General features: G+C 39.7%; 1 protein-coding gene across 1 annotated transcript in view; it reads left to right on the top strand.

Moving 5' to 3' along the window:
* COG5 (component of oligomeric golgi complex 5) overlaps window positions 1-16355 on the top strand; it is a 200221-nt gene that overhangs the window by 5678 nt on the left and 178188 nt on the right. The window contains exons 2-5 of the mRNA XM_079786047.1: window positions 3770-3909; window positions 5108-5165; window positions 8829-8883; window positions 8986-9055. Of these exons, the coding sequence (XP_079642173.1) occupies window positions 3770-3909; window positions 5108-5165; window positions 8829-8883; window positions 8986-9055 (323 nt within the window). The remainder of the gene's footprint in view (window positions 1-3769; window positions 3910-5107; window positions 5166-8828; window positions 8884-8985; window positions 9056-16355) is intronic.

Raw genomic sequence — 16355 nt, 5'->3', positions numbered from 1 at the left:
CTCTCACCGTGGTCAATTTTAAGATGCATGTGATGTCAACTGGCTCACACAATTCCTGAAAATTTAACAGTTAACTCTCAGGAGCCACTTTGAGCCAGCTGCAAAACACCACTGTGTGACTAATTCCTTTTCACTCATCCTCTATACTGCTCCTAGAACTATTCTTATTTATTTATTTACTAGAGGCCCAGTGCAAGAAATTCGTGCAGGGGAGGCGGTGTTCCTCAGCCCAGCCTGCACCCTCTCCAATATGGGACATCCCTCTCACAATCCAGGACTGCTGGCTCCCAACAGCTCGCCTGCCTCTGCCTGATTGCCCCTAACCACTTCTGCCTGCCAGCCCGATCACCCCCTAATCACTCCACTGCCAGCCTGATCAACGCCTAACTGCTCTCTGGCCAGCCTGATTGCCCCTAACTGCCCTCCCCTGCCGGCCTGGTCACCCCTGACTGCCCTCCTCTGCCAGTCTGGTCTCCCCTAAATGTCCTCCCCTGCAGGCCTGGTCTCCCCCAACTGCCCTCCTCTGCAGGCCGGGTCCCCCCCAACTGCCCTCCCCTGTAGGCCTAGGTCCCCCCCAACTGCCCTCCCCTGTAGGCCTGGTCCCCCCCCCAACTGCCCTCCCTTGCTGGCCTGGTCTCCCCCAACTACCCTCCTCTGCCAGCCTGGTCACCCCCAACTGCCCACAACTGCCCTCTCCTGCCAGCCATCTTGTGGTGGCCATCTTGTGTCCACATGGGGGCAGCCATCTTGTGTCTTGGAGTGACGGTCAATTTGCATATTACTCTTTTATTGGGTAGGATTATTCTTAAAAAATATTTTTATGGATTTAAGAGAGGAAGGGAGAAGAAGAAGAGAGAGAGAAACATCAATGATGAAATAGAATAATTGATCCGTTGCCTCCTGCAGGCCCCCTACTGAGGTTGAGCCCGCAACTGGACACATGCCCTGAGTGGGAATCGAACCACGACCTCCTGGTTCATAGGTTGATGCTCAACCACTGTACCACACTGGCCGGGCTAGAAACTATTCTTAAAACAAACCTGATAGTGCTCTCTATTGGCTTTAAAACCTTAAATGGGATATATTTTGAACATTTGGATGTCTTACTAATCTCTTTTTAAACTGCCCTCCCTCCCCCAACCTTCCTTTGGAACCTCAACTCTATTATTATTAACTAGAGGCCCGGTGCACGAAATTTGTGCATGGGGGGGAGGGGGGCGGGGGAGGATCCCTCAGCCTGGCCTGCACCCTCTCCAATCCTGGACCTCTTGGGGATGTCCGACTGCCTCTGGCTCCTAACCGCTCACCTGCCTGCCTGCCTGATCGCCCCTAACCACCTCTGCTTGCCTGCCTGATTGCCCCTAACTGCTCTCCTACCGCCTGATCACCCCTAACTGCTCCCCTGCAGGCCTGATCACCCCTAACTGTCTCTGCTTTGCCCCACACCCAGGACCCAGAATTCCCTCCTCCGGCCGGTCGCAGGCACCCGGCACCCAGGCTTCCCTTCCTCTGGCCGGCCGCAGGAACCCAGGACCTGGGTCGGCTTCTCCTGGGCCAGCTGTAGCCACAGGGGACCGTGGGCGGGCGGCTTTGCCCGGACCACAGCCGTAGGTGCTCGGGACCGCAGGGCAGACGGCTTGTCCCTCTCCCAGGCTGCAGCCCCATCCGCTGGTGCCCAGGACTGTGGGGCAGGTGACTTGTCCCTCTCCCGGGCTGCAGGCACAGCTGCTGACACCTGGGACCACAGGGCATGTGGCTTGTCCCTCTCCTGGGCCACAGCCTGGCTGGTCTCCATTCCTCTCTCTTGAGCTCATGTGTGCCTGGCTGGTCCCCATTCCTCTCTCCCCGGTGTTGAGTGTCTGAGCCTTGACAGGGTGAGGGTGTGATGACCATTTGCATATTAGCTCTTGATTATATAGGAGATTTTCTGGCCAACACACACACTGTGGTCTAGACATACTGAAGTCAGTATTCCCCTTGTTTCTGAAAATATGCCATGGTATGTGCTGCCCTCTAAACCTTCCCTCTTCTTGGAATGGCCTTTTCCACTTGTCTGCATGGCACACTCTTAATTGTGAGAACTACTTGACAAACTGGAAGGAAATGTGTCTCAGAATTAAGGCCAAAGTAGAAGTCTCCTTCTTTTACTCCACTGTACTTTGAAAGTAGTCAAGAATGCAGAATGATACTTCCAGCTGATTAATGAATTGATTCATTCAACCAATATTGAGTACCTGACATGTGTCAGGCATTGTTCAGGCTCTAGGGATGTGGTAGTAAATAAAGACCTTGTCCTCATGGTCTTTATGAGGGCAACACACACACACATATAGTGGATATAGACAATTGAAGTGTTTTCATAAGTACTATATTTTGCTTATCTCATAGTCTGTCAGGGCAGACTTACCTATATCTGTAATATGATTAGGATATAGTGGTTTATACCTACATTGAGCTCACTTCTATGTATCTATTTTTAACTCATAATTCTCTCCATTTTTTTCTTTCATTGACAGGTTTGGGGATTTCTATATAGAAAGATATGTTAACAGCTAGCATCACTTTTTTCTTGTCTATTAAGGTTCTACATTGAACAGTTTCTTTTTCCATTTAATCTTTCAGCCATAAATCCCAAATTTTAGTAATAACTATAAGTTTGTGTTTGCCTATTTCTATTAAAATTCCAGATTCACTGTATTATAACAGTATTTGTACATTGATCTAGAGCAGTAGTTCTCAGCATTTGATTTTTAAGGGGGTCAGTTCAAGAATGAGTTATTAATAGTGATTTTTTTGCATTTCACTTTATATTATTATTATTATTTTTTTAACAATTTCTTAGTGATTTCTTCCTCAGTACTTCAACTGTCCTTTCGTTCTTTTTATTTTTCTCTTTCATAGGTGCCATGTTCTTTGGAAGCTTGTTTAGACCAAGTTAATAGCCTTTTAGGCTTCCTCCACATGAATAGGAGTTCACTTTTTGAATAATAAGAATTATATGTCACAGGGTGGAGAATCAGTATTTTAGAGATGCTTAGGTGGGGCATGGCCCAAAAAGGTTGGGAACCACTGATCTAGAGATATCAGAGACCATAAATATAAAATATAGTTAAATTTTCTATTGTCATTTTCAGTGACCTTGTTTTAATGCGATGAAGGGGATGGTGAGTAGTTAATATTTTACTCAGTTTTCTTTTTGGCTCACTGATAAAAGTAAGCTTTTAGCATAGTGGTTCAGAGTGTGGGCTAGACTGCCTGGGTTTAAATCTCAGACAGGTTAGACAAGTTGCTTACTGTTGTGTGTGCCTGTCTCTTTATCTGTGAAATGGGGAAAATGATAGTTCAAACAGGATTGTGTGAGATTGATTGAGTTAATAATTGTAAAGTGCTTAGATCATAGTAAGCTGTCAGTGAATATTATCACTCTCTTCTGCTGTTGCCTCCTCCTTATTTACATCATAAAGTATTTACAGCCTGGCCGGCACAGCTCAGTGGTTGAGCATCGACCTATGAACCAGGGGTCAATCTCAGTGTGGGACGTACAGGAGGCAGCCAATCAATGATTCTCTCTCCCATCATTGATGTTTCTATCTCTCTCCCCCTCTCCCTTCCTCTCTGAAATCAATAAAAATATAAAATTTTTAAAAAGAAAGTATTTACAGCAGTTTTAGAAAGACCTCAAAATATGTTAAGTATGATTGTAATTGTTCTGTTGTTTAATATCTGCGGTTTAGTACAGTGTACTTAAAAAAGACTTTTTTTTTTTCAGAGTGTTATAGTGATTTTTTAAATGAAGACTTTGATGTAAAGACTTATACTTCCCAATCTATTCATCAAGCTGTAATTGCTGAACAACTAGCAAAACTTGCCCAAGGAATCAGTCAGTTGGATAAAGAACTACACCTACAGGTAATTCCAATCTTCTGGATCATGCAGATTATTTGGCCCAAAGTGATAATTTATAATTTTTATAATACTTTTATTATTTATCCTAAATGAATATTTACAAAACAAATGTATAATTATTAGTGTGGATTACTTTTCAAAGTATACTTTGGCAAAGTTTTCTGTAAACTACTTTTTGTTAGTTGAAAAACTAATATACAGATCTTTTCAAAATATATTATTCATACTTTGTTTTCACCACCTTAACTGATGTGCAGTGAATATAGGTGGGCAAAGAATAAGATGACTTTTATAAAGATAATAGAAAATGGAATTTGAAAGTAGAACATTGTGAATAAGAAAAATTGGGATGTTCACATTGGCAGTTCATACATTATGAGCACAAAGTATAACAATTGGTGAAATTATAGAAAGCTGATCAATTTGTGGTGGATAGAACACAATATAGGGACTTAGGAGATGATTCCTAATCTCAGCTGTGCTGTTGCCATTGATATCATTTAATGCCTTTGATTCTTGCTTAAAAAAAAATCTATCAAGTGGAGAGTGAATAAGGGAAAGGAGATTGTAGTAGAAAATCTTGAAGGTTCCTGTCTCTACTACAATTCTATAAAATTTATGTTTTAAAATATGTTTTTATTGATTTCAGAGAGGAAGGGAGAGAGAGAGAGAAACATCAATAAAGAGAGAGAATCATTCATTGGCTGCCTCCTGCACGCCCCCTACTGGGAATTGAGCCAGCAACCCAGGCATGTGCCCTGACTTGGAATTGAACCATGACCTCCTGGTTCATAGGTCGACACTCAACCACTGAGCTACAGTGGTTGGACGAATTATGTGGTCTTGATTATGCCGAATTAAGTTCAAGAACTATGAGAATATGATGTTTGAAAACATTCTTAAAAGTGAAAGCATATATTAGCATGGCAAGAATTAGCTGTTTTTTATTTTTCAGTTTTGGCACAACTCCACCTGCATATCCCATTGGGAAAGTGAGGGGTTAGTGAAAAGGCTGTATTTTTTTTTTTTTCCCCTCTATGTTGAACTATAAGTGTGTTTGTGCTCCTGCTAATTATGCATCTTAAGCAACTGTATTTTTTTTCATGTTAATGTTTGCGCCATTTCTATATGGTTACATGGCGATCACAATGAAATATCTTATACTTAGAGCATATGCTGATTATTCATTTTTGATTTTCAGGTTGTTGCAAGACATGAAGATTTACTGGCACAAGCAACTGGGATTGAGTCTTTGGAAGGTATATTTCCATTAACTATTACAGATTATATAGAGCTAGACCAGGGATTGGCAACCTTTTTCTGTTAAGGGTCAGATAGTCAATATTTTAGACTTTGCAACTACTGTCTCTGTTGCAACTACTAAATTGCCATTGCAAAGTGAAAGAAGCCAGAAAATATACAAATGAATGTGTCTGGCTATGCTCTAATAAATCTTTAATAAAGCTTTGCTGAAACCTGAGCTATCTGGGTTCAAATTCTTGCTTTGCCATTTACTTGACTTTAGACAAGTTACTTAATGTTTCTGTGCCTCAGTTTTATCTGTAAAGGAGAAAAGTATTAATATGTATGAACATGGTGTTATTCTGAGGATTAAATGAGTTAGCAAAATGCTTAGAACAATTCCTGGCACATATTTAGTACTTCTATTAACTGTTAATTAATTAAAACAACTAAAACATCAGCAACAAAGAGTGGTTTGTAGTGGAAGTAAGCTTGAATTTTTTCTTATTTTTGGCTTTCTTTGAAACGCTTTTCAATGAAAGTATAGTAGAATAACAATACATTGAGTTTTTATTTTTATGAATCTTCTTATTTTTGTTTGGCTAATATTTATGAATTTTTGTTCCCTCTTGATTAAACTATATCATAAATATGAAATGTTAATATTGTGTCATTATTGCTTGTGTTGTGATTACTATTATTAATTATTGCACATCAAAAGAAAGCTAAGTGATCTTTTTCTGTTGATGAAATTCTTGAGGAATGATATTGCTTATTGTGATGCCATATTCTTTAATGCTTCCCCTAGTGTTTCTTATGTTTGTACACTGTTTCTAAGTTTGTACACTGTTTCTAAGACATCTTGATGAAGAACTTAGTATTTTCAGAAATAATAGTTTGACTGCTATTTTAATATTAAGGATGTATATCAGACCATGGTTATAAATACTAGGCTCTAAGTACTGACTTACTAATGGAGATTAATTATGTTTTTTTAATCTCTAAATATTTAGTATGTGTTTCTGGAAGCAAGTAAATAATATCCTGTTTTAATGGTAATTTTTTTAAAACAAACATTAAATGATTTTCTCATCTGTAAGATCCATAAGGATGGCATGGTAGTATATTGATTCTGAGTGCATATATGACTGTATATGTGTATATATGAATTATCACAACAAAAATTGTGGTTTTCTTATATGTGTTTAGCACTGTAATGTGCTTGTTTTTCCCAGAATGCTTTTCACTGATTACAATATTTAAAATATACTGTTGGATTGAGTTAGAATAGCTGTTTGTTCCATGATTGTATAGCAGGAGTGGGGAACTTTTTTCTGCCAAGGGCCATTTGAATATTTATAACATTATTTGTGGGCCATACAAAATTATCAACTTAAAAATTAGTCTTCTATATTTGGTCAAACATTTAATTAACTTACCCCTAATGCCTTGGCAGGATCAAATGATACCACGGGCCTTATGCGGCCCTCAGACTGGTTGTTCCTACCCTGTTGTATAGAGTACAAAGGCTGGCTTCTCTAAATTCCTATTATTACTTAAGAATATTCTCCAGATTATTTGAACATAAAAAGTCAAAGTATGAATTAGATAGTATTCATTTTAGCATGATGCGTATTCTGACCCCTTTTAGGATATTTTGAGACTAGAGGCCCGGTGCACGAAATTCGTGCACTGGTGTGTGTGTGTGTGTGTGTGTGTGTGTGTGTGTGTGTGTTCCCTCAGCTTAGCCTGCACCCTCTCCAATCTGGGACCCCTTGGGGGATGTCCGACTGCCGGGTTGGATCAGGCCTAAACCAGCAATTGGGAATTCCTTTCATAATCTGAGACTGCTGGCTCCTAACCACTCACCTCCCTGGCTGCCTGATTGCCCCTAACCACTCTGCCTGCCAGCCTGATAGCCCCCTAACTGCTTCCCTGCTGGCCTGATTGATACCTAACCGCTCCCCTACCCACATGATAGACACCTAACTGCTCCCTTGCCAGCCCAATCACCCCCAACTGCCCTTCCCTGCAGGCTTGGTCCCCCGCAACTGCCCTCCCCTGCCGGCCCGATCACCTCCAACTGCCCTCCCCTACAGGCCTGGTCGCCCCCAACTGCCCTCCCCTGCAGGCCTGGTCGCCCCCAACTGCCCTCCCCTGCAGGCTGGTCCCCCCCAACTGCCCTCCCCTGCAGGCCTGGTCCCCCCCAACTGCCCTCCCCTGCTGGCCATCTTGTGATGACGTGGGGCGGCCATCTTGTGACGACATTGGGGTGGCCATTTTGTGATGTGAGGGTGTGAGGGTCAATTTGCATATTACTGCTTTATTATATAGGATGCTGAAAAGTGTGATATGTATTTGAAAAAGAGTATTACCCCAAATTGTACTTCATCTGCTTTTTCTCCCATGTCTTTTCTGATATATTTTAATATTTGCCATATAAGTAGTTTGGAGATGTATTTATCAAACCTATTTTATTAAAAGTTACCCCCTGTTTATTTTTTGTTCATTTATTCATTTTAATATTAATTGAGAATTTGCTAGATTCCAGGTTCAGCAACCTTGGTTCTTGGGTTCTGGCTGGGAAAGAATTGAGAACCAAGACCCAAACTGTATGAGAACATTTAGTTGGTAAATCACAGAGGTAGAAGAAGTAATTCCTAGAAGAAATAGGCTTAGGAAACGAGTTATGTAGGTAAAGGAAGGGAGGGCCCTTGGAGCTTGGGAGTGAGGAAGCTAATGGTAAAGTGCCTGGGGCAGGGAGGGGAAAGGGGAAGGGAAAGGCGTGTGCTTCCAGAAGGGAGAGTGCACTGGGTCCTCTGTCCTAAGGGTTTTTTTTTTTTTTTTTATATTTTATTGATTTTTTACAGAGAGGAAGAGAGAGGGATAGAGAGTTAGAAACATCGATGAGAGAGAAACATCGATCAGCTGCCTCTTGCACACCCCCTACTGGGGATGTGCCCGCAACCAAGGTACATGCCCTTGACCGGAATCGAACCTGGGACCCTTGAGTCCGCAGGCCGACGCTCTATCCACTGAGCCAAACCGGTTTCGGCCAGTCCTAAGGGTTTTAAGGATGAAGATTTTAGGGGTCCTCCCAGGACAAGGTCTCAATAGAATATTCAGCAGTTTTCCAGGTGTGTCCTTTCAGGGTTGTTGTCTCCACTGATTGATTGGCCAGCACCAACCAGGGCAGGGGGTCAATTATTCCATGCATCTGGTACAAGGCTGGTTTTGTTGCTTATTTGGGCCTGGAACTGAAATACAATTGAGGCCTATATGTTATCTCTGGGGAGGAGAGGTTAGGGAGTCCAAATCTCATGACCAGTGATATGCTAAGGGGAGGAAAAGTCACCCTGGGGTGAGTTCTCACCCTACAATTGATTGTACCTTGCTAGGCACCTGGAGCCTTCCCTTCTGTATCTGGCTATTGTCCTTGCTGTGCTCATGTCTGTCTAATTGCCTACAACAGAACAAGGATTGGAGGGGGGAGATAGAGACTTTTACAATAGTAAAAGCAGGTAAAAGGTATTGGCTGCTTAGATTACAGTGGTGGCAGAAAAACTTGAAATTTTCTCTATATATGTGTATATGTATATATATTTCTTTTAATTTAATTTTTTACCCAATTTGAGCCCTTGTAAATTTGTAAAGTAATGTAAGCTGTTATGTTTTTCTAGGTGTTCTTCAGATGATGCAGACAAGAATTGGAGCATTACAGGGAGCTGTTGATAGGTACTGTTACTCATTTTGTGAATAATTGGAATGGAAGGATTATCACCTGTTGATATTTTGAAGATGATTTTATTATCACTCCTCTCTTTATTTTTCCTTTAGGATGAAAGCAAAAATTTTTGAGCCATATAATAAAATAGTAGCCCGTACTGCACAACTAGCAAGACTTCAGGTAAGTTTTCACTTTTCATGTCTTTTCTAAAATATTTTTATTGTTTTCAGAGAGGAAGGGAGAGGGAGAGAGAGAGAAACTTCAGTGATGAGAGAGAATAATTGATTGGCTGCCTCCTGCAATCCCGCTACTGGGGGTAGACACTCAACCGCTGAATCATACCGCTGGGCCAGATTTGTTTTGTGTATTTTTTACCTACAAAAAGCTTCTGAAAAACAGAAACTATATTTTTTACTTTTTTACATATTCCACAGAATCAAAAGCAAAGAATACTAAATTGAGAGAAAGAAATCTGTTTCACCGTCTTAATGCTGCTGCATATTGGCTATATGAACTTAAGAACCTTGGTTTATTCACCCATAAAATGATGAGCTTTGTAGCCTCTAAACATCTATATATATAAAAACCTAATATGCAAACAGACTGAACTGTGGAACAACCGGTTGCTATGATGTGCGCTGACCACCATGGGGCGCACGCGGAACATGGCGGGCTTCAGCAGCAGGCGGCAGAGTGCGGAACATGGTGGGCATTCGCTGTGGCGGGATGGTGGAGCAGGTGAGTGGGGGTGCCAGACCAAGGCCAGCCTCTGGTGGTTACAGAAAATTCTTTGCTCCCGCATGCCACGGTCCAGCCGGGTACTCGCACCTGCTGCCGATCCCGCTGCCAGCGCCCACACTGACTGCAATTGGTAGGTGCCAGCAGTGGGTGCGAGTGGCGGCTGCCCACCCCGATCGCCCCTCAGGGCTTCTCCACCTCCCCCTGCTCCTGAGGGGCGATTGGGGCTGCCAGCCGCCTCTCGCACCCACTGCTGGCAACGGCCCCACTTACACCCGCAGCTGGTGCCGGAGCCGCCGCTCGCACCCATTGCCGGCGCTCGGTGCCGGTCCTGATTGCTCAGTGCTGTCAGCGGGTACGAGCAGCAGATGCCATCCCCGGCCACCCCTGAGGGCTTCTCCACCTCCCTCTGCTCCTGAGAGGCAATCGGGGCAGAAGCCGCCACTCGCACCCGCTGATGGCACCGGCCCCAATCGCTCCATGCCGTCAATGTGTGGGAGTGGCGACAATGGGAGCAGGGCTGCCAGTAGATGGGACCGAGGGGCTGCGGCGGGAGGGGCTGAGCCAGGGCGTGGAGGACGGGCCGAGACCTGCTCCTGTGCCCACTGCTGCCTCGTGGCCCACAGTTTCTTTCAAGGTGCATGAATTCATGCACTGGGCCCTTAGTAATTATTATAAAAATTGAATGATTTAGAATACTTGAAATTTTTCTTACATTATAAAGTCCTGCATAAACATAAATTTTTTTTTATCACTAATACCTAGGTAGGTGACAAAAATAAGATTCTTCAAACTTACTTTCAAAAGACTGCGTTAAACAAAGGAGAAAAAAAGAAACATGATTCCAACATGTTTAAGATCTGGAGTTGAAAGCAGAGAAGTGAACAGAAATTAAAATTTTAATTTAACTAATTAAATTTTAATTCATTGCCTAAAATTAAACTATCTATAATCAAAACAATATTCTATGTTGCACATAGGACTAACAGTGCTGGATAGTTCTGCTAATAAAAAAACACTCCTATGCCTGTCAAGTGTTGCTTAGTGGTTGGGTATCAACCTATGAATCAGGAGGTCAAGGTCTGATTCACATCAGAGCACATGCCAAGTTGCGGGCTCAGTCCCCCATAGGGAACACGCAGGCGGCAGCTGATTGATGTTTCTCTCTTATCGATGTTTCTTTCTATCCCTCTCCCTCTAAAAATCTATAAAGACATTAAAAAAAACACAACACCAAAAAAACCAACAAATATGGGTTCATAAAGTACAGATGAAGAGCACAGGTTAGGAGTTATGAGCTCTGACTGCCACACTTTATCACTAGTTGCGTGATGATGAACGAACTTTAGTGTCTTTCTATCCCCATCTTTATTGAGATATAATTGACATGTAAGATTGTATAAGTTTAAGGTGTATAACTTGATGATCTGACGTGGATATATTGTGAAATGATTTAACAACACGGTTAGTTAAAACATTCTTTACCTTACATAATTATCATTTTTGTTGTAGTGGTGGTGGTATAGTATATTTTTACAATGAAAGTGTGGGTTGGATTTGTGAATTTTCTTCTAGCTCTAAAATGCTATGATTCTGTGAAACTGAGAGAGTTTCTTTTATGGATGTTTTTATTTTTTATGGTGATGCAAGCATAAGAGGTTAAGATTGTGATTAAGATAAGCACTTTTTATTTTTATTATTGTTATTAACTATTAGCCTTAATTCCGTGCTCTTACTCTAAAAAATATTACACTATAGGGACAATCAAGTTGAATTTGGTCAAATTATTATAAAGGAAGGAAGAGAGAAGAGAGTAAAAGGAAAAAGAAATATGCCTAGATACTTTTTGGTACTTTTATATCCAGTATTTAATTCTTCCTGTATTGACTCATATACACTCTTACCTTAGGGAGGATGTTTATCTTAGGAATTTGTTGCCCTTCAAACAGTTTTGAAGTCTGAGGCCTCTTTGAAAGCTTACTTAACCATTTTTATTCTGTTCACTTTGTCTGGGAAACTTTAATGTTCCTGTTTAATCTTTTTATTCTTTGAGCTTCTATTTCATTTAAATACATGTGGTATTTGAAAGCAAGAAAGAAATAGCTACAAAGTTATTTTTGCCTTGAACTTAAAATCTCTGTGATTATACCCTCAATTGGAAGAAAGTACATTTAAACTTAATTCTTTTTGCTTTTTATTACCACTCTTTCTTCAAGCAGAAGCTTCTGAGTTCATCTATGTACATGAATACATGAGTTGAATTTAATTATCACCCTAAGAATCATCTCTGTCTTAGCTCATTTTAGTAACATTCTTTCAGAAAGAAGTTTTGAGAAGTCTATTATTCCTTACATAGGATATTTAAATTTTTTATCTTAAAATTATATAAGAAAATGAGTTTTTAACTTCAAATCTTGTTTTTTTCTTTAATCCTCACCTGAGGATAAACATCTTATAAGTTTTTAAATACTTTTAATCATGTTTTAAAAAATATAGCGGCTTTATTGAGATAATTTATGTACCTATTATATAAGTTTTTTTTTATCATTTTAACTTATTTTTTTTAACTTTACATTTCATCTCTTAGTATTTTAAGTTATAAATATACATTAGCTTTTCAATTAAAAGTTTTTTATTTAGTTTTTTAACTTTGAAATTATATAAGTAAGAATGTTTAAAAAAATGTTGGAATGAAGGAGGAAATCATCCATAAAACCTTTTTTCTTTTTGATATGTTTTATATGTAAATGGTTTTCATTTTATATTTTTGTAGGAGTCTTTTTAGTTTTCAGTTGACATGATATCAAATAATTTTGTATTATTAATATGGAATGATGACTCATTATACTGGCTTTATAACTATCCACCAAACAAGTGAATATACTAGGAAGGAATAAAGAGGGAGGGTGACAGTAGCAGCATAAAATGCCACTGTCCCGAAACACTGTAAAACATATAGAGCTACTAAGATAGCAGAACCAAGGAACTCATGCTGGTGAAAGTGATGCTGTGCTAGTTTTTCGGCCTACTCTTCAAGGAGCACAGCAACTTTTGTTTCAGTTTTGAAAAGGCCACTGTCCATGTAAGAAGTCTAAATACCTTGACACCATTATGCTGTGAGGAAGCCCAAGCTAGCCACATGGAGATGACAGGTAGAGAAGCACTGAGGCACCAGACCTATGAGGGAAGCCTTCTTGTTCCATCCAGATGAGCCTTGTTAACTGAGTGCGGCATAGTGAGTAATCCCAGGTCATACCACATGGAGCAATTCACCCCTGCCTAAACACCTGGCTTACAGAATTGTGAGAAATAACAAGTCATTTTAAGCCACTAAGTTTGGGTTGGTTTCTTGTGCAGCAATAGAAATTGGCATACCAACCAAACTGATTTTCAAATATAGAGATTGCTATCCACATATAAGGATGCAGGTTCCTATATGTGGGTGGTTCCCATGAGCTTTTCCTTGGAATCTGTTAATGACTTGAGAACCAAAATGACTAGAAAAACATCAAAGTAAGACTAGTGATGCACATTAGAATTAGGATTAAGTGACTGATAGTATAGGAGAGTATAGTATGTAATAGCTGTATTTTTTAAAATTTTATTTTTAAATTACAGTTTACATTCAATATTATTTTGTATTAGTTTCAGGTGTACAGCATAGTAATTAAACAATCATCTACTTTACAAAGTGTTCCCCTCTACCCACCTGGCACCATACATAGTTATTACAATATTATTGACTATATTCTCTGTGCTGTATTTTATTTTGTAATTAGCAATTTGTACTTCTTAATCCATTCACCTTTTTCACCCAGTCCTCCAGCCCACTTTCCTCTGGCAACTATCAGTCTATTCTCTGTGAGTCTGTTTCTGTTTTGTTTGTTCTATATTGCTGTTTAGATTCCACATATAAGTGAAATTTTATAGTATTTGTCTTTCTCTGACTTAATTAGCTGTATATTTTGGCAAAGAAATAAAATTTAATTTTAGAAAAATGTGGGAAGAGCATGTGCGAAACAATTTTTATAGAGAGCGAGAGGAAGAGAGAGAAAAAGAAACATCAATTTGTTGTTTCACTTATTTATCCATTCTTTGGTTGATTCTTGTATGTGCCCTGACCTGGAATCGAACTCGGAACCTTAGCATAAGGGGGGCGATGCTCTAACCCAGTGGTCGACAACCTTTCGGACCTCACAGACTATCAGTGGTCTGTGGACCACCGGTTGGCAACTGCTGCTCTAACCAACTGAGCTACCCGGCCAGGGCACAAAACAATTTTTAAAAACTATCTTCAGCAATTATATTTTTGTAGTGTTGGTTTTGTATTAAGATAATGTTTTCTGTGCATTGTGAAGCAAAGCTAAGGAATAATTTTAAATTATTCTAATTCTGTTATTTCCTATGTCTTGAGAGTCAGGAGTCCCTGTGTGGAAGAAATAAGTTAGAAGATTAAATACCCTGTGTTCTTGATTTTTAATCAAACGTATCAGTATGTACTCATTTTATCTTAAAATGATATGTACATTATAGATGTGTATATTTTTGTACAAATGTATATGTATAATGTTAATCTGAGAATTTTTATGTGTATTGTGGAATAAAGAAAATGAATATTGATGTAATATTTTAATTCTAACATTTCCTATGTATATCTACTGAAAAGTCCCAGGAATGAAAACCTATATTCCCAGAATGTGGTCTTGACATGCTGTTGATTTCTAAAAGGAACCAGGGCTCCTTTGATAAATCATTCATTCCAGGTCTGGGACATGGACTATATAAAATGATCCTGGAATATTTTTATAGCACCAACAACTACCAACTAGAGGTCATGACAAAAGGATTCAGCAGCCACCCTGGCCAGTGTGGCTCAGTTGGTTGGGCGTCTTCCCGTGGACCGAAAGGTTGCTGGTTGGATTCCTGGTCAGGGCACGTGTCCAGGTTGCGGGCTCAGTCCCTGGTCGGGGGCATACAGGAGGCAGCCCATCAATTTTGTGCTCTCACATCGATGTTTCTCCCTCTCCCTCCCTCCTCTCTCTTAAAAAAAAGAAGAAAAAAAAAAAGAATCCCAATTCAGAAAAAAAAAAAGGATTCAGCAGCCAACTTGACGAGGCTCTAGGGCAGGGGTGGGGAATCTTTTTTTCTGCCAAGGGCCATTTGGATACTTTCAACATCATTTGAGGCCATACAAAATTATCAACTTAAAAATTAGCCTGCTATATTTGGTCAGACATTTAATTAACTCACCCCTAATGCCTTGGCAGGGCCAGACCAAATGATTTTGGGCCGGATGTTTCCCACCTCTGCTCTAGAATGACCAACTCTCCAAATTTTAGAATTGAAAGTTCTGTGTCCCAGGAAACCTCTTATTCTTCCACAGATCTTTACATTTGATCACCTTCAGGGGGTCAAATTGGCCAAAAGTGGGACTGTGTGAGCATCTATAAGGATAAGAGCTACAATGGATTGGCATTCTTTATTATGCTTAAATCTATGAGTTCATAATGATAGCCGAAACAAAACCAACTAATTGTTCATCTTTGGTGGATGTAAGGAAAGCAGTTTTTAATTTTGAAAACTGATAAACCATGCAAAGAATCAAGTATTTATTCTTACTTTTCTGTATGATTATTACCACTGGCTAAACAAATAGTAGATGGGGTAAAGTTTGTTTTTTTTAGTAGAGAAATTTTGTATGCTATCAAATAAAGACAAAATTATAGAATTGCAGTATCAGCATTTTACAATCATCAGTTTATTGGATTTTGACATTGTTTCAGTGTTGCTAACAGCACTAAAAGAGAGAAAATTATACATGTGTTATAAGTACTCTACCACCTAATGAATAATCTTACCAAAAATATTAAACCTGAACCTAATGAAACTGCCTACATCCAACTACTAATGTATAGGAAGTATAGAAGATAGTGGAACATGTTACACTACACTATGGGGATGCTATCAAGAAAATTCAGTCTGTGGGAAACTGTATAGGACAAATGATCCAACATATTCAACAGATTGCAAAGAAAAAAAAAGATGGCTAGGGAATTTATATACATTTAAAAAGGAAAATTAACCTATAGTGTTCATGTATATACATTTCAGTAATAAAATAATAAATAAAAGTAAGGAAGTGATTACCCCAAAAGGCAGTATAGTGGTTTCTTTCGGTTGGGATGAGGAGTAGAGGGGAATGGATGGAGGGTTCTGTGATTGGCAGAGGGTTACTTGGAGGCCTTCTGTAGTGGCCGACATGGTTCTTTCTACTGATCTGCGTGGTGGTTCCAAGTTTATTTAGCTGTGATTTCTGTATGTGATTTTCTATGTAGTATTTATATCTATATATTTTTAAAGACTATTTTTTAAGACTAATTTTAGGTTCACAGTAAACTTGAGAGGAAAATACAGAGAATTCCCATATATCCATTGCACCCATCATGCATAGCCTCCTTAATCAACATCCCCCCACTAGAGTGGTACCTTTGTTACAATTGATGGATCACTTAAAACCCATAGTTTACATTAGGGTTCACTCTTGGTGTACATTCTATGGGGTTGAACAACTGTATAATGACATGTATTAATCATTATAGTGTCATACAGAGTATTTTCAGTGCCCTAAAAACCTCTGTCCTCTGCTTATTCATTCTCCAACCCATGATCTTTTTACTGTTTCCATTGTTTTGGCTTTTTAGAATGTCATATAGTTGGAATCATAGAGTATGTAGCCTTTTCA

This window comes from Cnephaeus nilssonii (genome assembly GCF_951640355.1).
Source record: "Cnephaeus nilssonii genome assembly, chromosome: 12".
NCBI classification, from domain to species: domain Eukaryota; kingdom Metazoa; phylum Chordata; class Mammalia; order Chiroptera; family Vespertilionidae; genus Cnephaeus; species Cnephaeus nilssonii.
Note: the sequence above shows the minus strand (reverse complement) of the source record. Positions and strands in the feature narration are given on the sequence as shown.